Source organism: Crocuta crocuta, unplaced genomic scaffold (assembly GCF_008692635.1).
Source record: "Crocuta crocuta isolate KB4526 unplaced genomic scaffold, BGI_CrCroc_1.0 scaffold224, whole genome shotgun sequence".
NCBI classification, from domain to species: domain Eukaryota; kingdom Metazoa; phylum Chordata; class Mammalia; order Carnivora; family Hyaenidae; genus Crocuta; species Crocuta crocuta.
This window is the reverse complement of record NW_027529545.1, coordinates 1,148,097-1,152,413: the sequence shown is the minus strand read 5'-3', so window position 1 is coordinate 1,152,413 and position 4,317 is coordinate 1,148,097. Positions and strand designations below refer to the sequence as shown.

Below are 4,317 nucleotides of genomic sequence, written 5' to 3'. Positions count from 1 at the left end.
TCTCTCTCTCTCTCTCTCTCTCTCTCTCTCTCTCTCTCTGCCCCTCCCCTGCCCATACTCTGTCTCTCTTTCTCTCAAAAATAAAAATTAAAAAAAATAAAAGTTGCCAACTCATCTGGAACTTTCGTTTGGGAGGAAAAAGAGCAATTCACTGATATTATACCTCAGGGTACCCTAAGCTTAAAGAGTGTGAGTGAGAGGTACACCCAAGGCCTGCGTCCTCAACTCCTGTCTAAACTTGTGCTTAGGCCGATTATACCAAAAACAGAAACAAGAAAGAAAAAATGCAAAATATACTGGGCCCAGAAGGACTTTTTTCAGTTCATTAAGCATGATGGCAGTCTCCCCACTTTGCTTAGATTTGCTCACTCACTCCCGTGCCCAGAGTATCCCCCCATCATGCCCCCTGACCCCTCCTGGGCTCCTGATAGTTTTTCACCATTATCCACCGGATGCAAAATCATACGTGTGAAGACAAGCCGTCACTTCCTTGAACTCCTTCTCAGACCAGGCCTTCCCCTGTGACGTCTTTCCTGGTCGCTGTCTCCAAGACATAAATCCCTCTTCTCCTCTTGCACTGCCAGTCCTTTCTATGCTTTCTGTACCGTTCCCAGCAGTTCCCATATTTAACACATGATACTCTATACCTACCTTGTTTATTGTCTGCCCCAACCGAAGTATAATATCTCCATCTGTTAAATGAAGGAATAAATAAGTGAAACCCCACATACAAAGGAAAAAAATATCAACAAATTAACATAGTGCCATCCATTCTTGGAGTGAACATTCTAGGCAGGAATTTGCTACCACGAGGGAACACAGGTGTTTTCGTAGCTGCTGGGGGCAGTCATTCTTGTGTCTCTTCTTGAAGTCCAGTGATAAGGATGACGAAGCCTTATGGGATTCCTTAAGCATTCCAGCCCTCCACCTTCCTCCTGGAACATTTTTGATTGTTAAAGAAATCGTAGGTACCCATTCAAAGCTCTTGTGCCGTGGCTGATGTCTGTGGTTCACGGGAAGTCCTCCGCAGGAAGGGGCATTGGGTTTCAAAGGATCATGGAGTAGTATCTCTTAGACCATCACATTCTCGCTGTCTACACTGCTGAAGGCAGAGCTGTTCGGTCTGTGTGGATGTATGTGTACACAAGAACTTACTCAGGACTGGGGGATTCTTTGCTTTCACTCTTTGCTATGAAGTATTTTAGCGTCGGATGTCTCTAGAAATATGTTTAGTTCTGACTGATCGTATTTCTGTACCTATAGACCGAAATAGCTCAGAGTGCTGTAAATAGAAGCCTAGTGGTTAATTTAGCAGAGAGTTTAAGGGCGCATGTTCTTAGCTCAAGTTCTGGTTGGTTCCAAAGCTTCTAAGTTTTATGATTTGAGGAAAATTACTTAACTCCTATAAGGCTCAATTTCATCTTTATTATATTATAGTTACATATGCTGTATATTACTATAATATTAATATGATGTATCATACATACATATTATAATTATGTATCACAAGCATTTATCATATGATAATAATATGTTACATGTTATAAATATACTAGATTGTGTCATTATAGAATGTATTCTGTTATTAAGTATTATACAGTCTACCTTTGAACATTGTGGGAGTTGGGGCACCAACCCCCCAAGCAATCAAAAATCTGCATTGAATTTTTGACTCCCCCAAAATTAACTACCAACAGCCTACGTGACTAAAGTCTTACCAGTAACATACAGTCTATTAACACCTATTTTGTATGTTCTATGTATTACAGACTGTATTCTTACTACAGTAAAGTAAGCTAGAGAAAACAAAATGTGATTAAGGACATCGTAAGTAGGAGAATATACATTTATAGTGCTGGACTCTATTTACCCAAAAATATCAGTGTGTAAGTGGACTTGTGCAGTTCAAATCTGGGTTTGCTCAAAGGTTATCTGTATAAAATAGGGTCAAAAGTGGTAACCACCTCATAAGGTCGTTGGTGTGACTTGGCACCGTTGCTGACACATAGTAGTCTGCCAATATACGTCCACCCCCCAAACCTAGCGTGCGTGATGGCAACTAGCAGCGCTTTTTTCCTGTCACTGCGCTACATAACCACAAAGCTCCCATGTGCCCCCATAAAAGAGAGGAAGTAGGACCTTCAAAGCATCTTTCCCGTAGTTTTCTTTGGCTACAGGTAAATCATCATATGGGATGAAATGGCCCAGCAGATGTTAGCAATTTTGACGTTCACAACTGACTGAGAAAATTCATGGGTAACTGAGAGTCGATTTGATTTTAGGGCTGGCAAGCCAACTGTGGAACCCAGAGCTGAAGTGTGCGGGACTTTATTACCGACCGGGAGAAAGGATGAGGCTTGTGAGACGTAGACGACTGTTTAACTACTCATGCTCTCCCCCTTGCTCTGCAGGGTGATTTCACCTGGAACAGCATGTCGGGCCGCAGTGTGCGGCTGAGATCCGTCCCCATCCAGAGCCTCTCTGAGCTGGAGCGGGCCCGGCTGCAGGAAGTGGCTTTCTATCAGTTGCAGCAGGACTGTGACCTGAGCTGTCCAATCACCATTCCCAAAGGTAAGGCCACATCTGCCGTAAGCCCGAGAAATGCTGAGAATCAGACGTGTGCTTCCCCAAAGCTGCGGGCTGTGAGCTCCTCTCGCACCTAACATCAACACGGGAAGGAGACTGCGGCTCCTTGGTTGTTGGCTGGCGTCAGGGAAAGCCCTGTGCATCTCACCAGCCTGCACGGCTTCAGAACAGTCAATTAAAAAGAGCTTTCAGAAAGGTCAACGTCAAGGGCTCGAACTAAAACCGTGTGGGTTGCAACATGATATCAAAGTCATCAGTTGAAAAGAATGTTTTCACAGTCTATTAAACTTGTCGTTTGACCTCCTGCTAACCCAGAATCAGGGATTCGACTCATGCTAACTCATTTTTATCATGTTTCACCTGGTGTGTCTGTGCTGGCACTCACCCGTGCGGGCCCGATTATGGGACGTTTTTACAAATCCAGGTCTTGATTCTGGTGAAGATGAGAAGCGTGTATCTGAAATCCTTTCATCTGTAAATTCTGCTTCTGAATGTCTCCTGTCTTCCATAAGGAGACTTTCTACTCTGTAAAAGTGTGTAGTAGAAAGGTGATTTGTTGNAGTAAGAAGTTGCTGCGGTGGAGGTCAAGGAGGTTGTTTCCTGCTTTCTCCTCTAGGGTGTTGATAGTTTCCTGTCTCACGTTCAGGTCCTTTATCCATTTTGAGTTGATTTTTGTGCATGGTGTGAGAAAATGATCTAGTTTCACTCTTCTGCATGTTGCTGTCCAATTCTCCCAACACCATCTGTTAAAAAGGCTGTCTTTTTTCCATTGGATATTCTTTCCTGTCTTGTAGCTTTGTTTTTAACTCCAGTTAACTTGAGGTTCCTCTTTGTTCCTGCTTTTTTTTTTTAATGTTTTATTTATTTCTGAGAGAGAGAGAGAGAGAGACAGCGTGAGCAGGGGAGGGTCACAGAGAGAGGGAGACACAGAATCTGAAACAGGCTCCAGGCTCTGAGCTGGCAGTCAGCACAGAGCCCAACGCGGGGCTCGAACCCACGAACTGTGAGATCATGACGTGATCCGAAGTCGGACGCTTAACCGACTGAGCCACCCAGGCGCCCCTGTTCCTGCTTTTTAAAGAGTCCACTAAATAAATAACATTTACCAAACAGACAGTTTTATACAAATTGTCTGCTAGAAGCTGTCTCCATTATTTGTTTCTTTTTTAAAAAATTTTTTTCAATGTTTATTTTTGAGAGAGAGACAGAGAGAGCATGAGTGGGAGAGGGGCAGAGAGAGAGGGAGACAGAATCCAAAGCAGGCTCCAGCTCCCCACTGGCAGCACAGAGCCCCATGAGGGACTCGAACTCACAAACCATGAGATCATGACCTGAACCGAAGTCAGACTCCAAACCGACGGAGCCACCCAGGCGCCCCTCCATTGCTTGTTTCTGAGACTCTGTGGTTCCTAGCCTCTTCAGGGAAATATTTGCTCTATCGAGATGTTGAAAGATGTCTGGCCTATCGGAGTTATGTTCATATTTTCTATCAAAATAGGAACTAATGATTTACAAATAATTTCTTATGGAGGAGAGAAGGCATTGTGTGCCTGGGTGGAGAGAAACAGACATCTCCCAAGAGTCCTCAAGTTCACACTTCTGTTCTCTGTCTCTTAAGGGTGACGGTAGAGATTTGTTTGTGGGTGTCTGTTTGGGGACCCCTCTCCCTCTGTGAGACTGGTGCTTTCAGGGCTCAGGTGAATGATAGTCTAACATATTCGTCGGCTGCTG

General features: G+C 44.1%; 1 protein-coding gene across 1 annotated transcript in view; it reads left to right on the top strand.

Annotated features, from left to right (window-relative positions):
- ARHGAP6 (Rho GTPase activating protein 6) overlaps positions 1-4,317 on the top strand; it is a 235,976-nt gene that overhangs the window by 158,051 nt on the left and 73,608 nt on the right. Inside the window, exon 2 of the mRNA XM_077761402.1 lies at positions 2,412-2,571. Coding sequence (XP_077617528.1) covers positions 2,433-2,571 — 139 coding nt within the window. The 5' untranslated portion in view covers positions 2,412-2,432. The remainder of the gene's footprint in view (positions 1-2,411; positions 2,572-4,317) is intronic.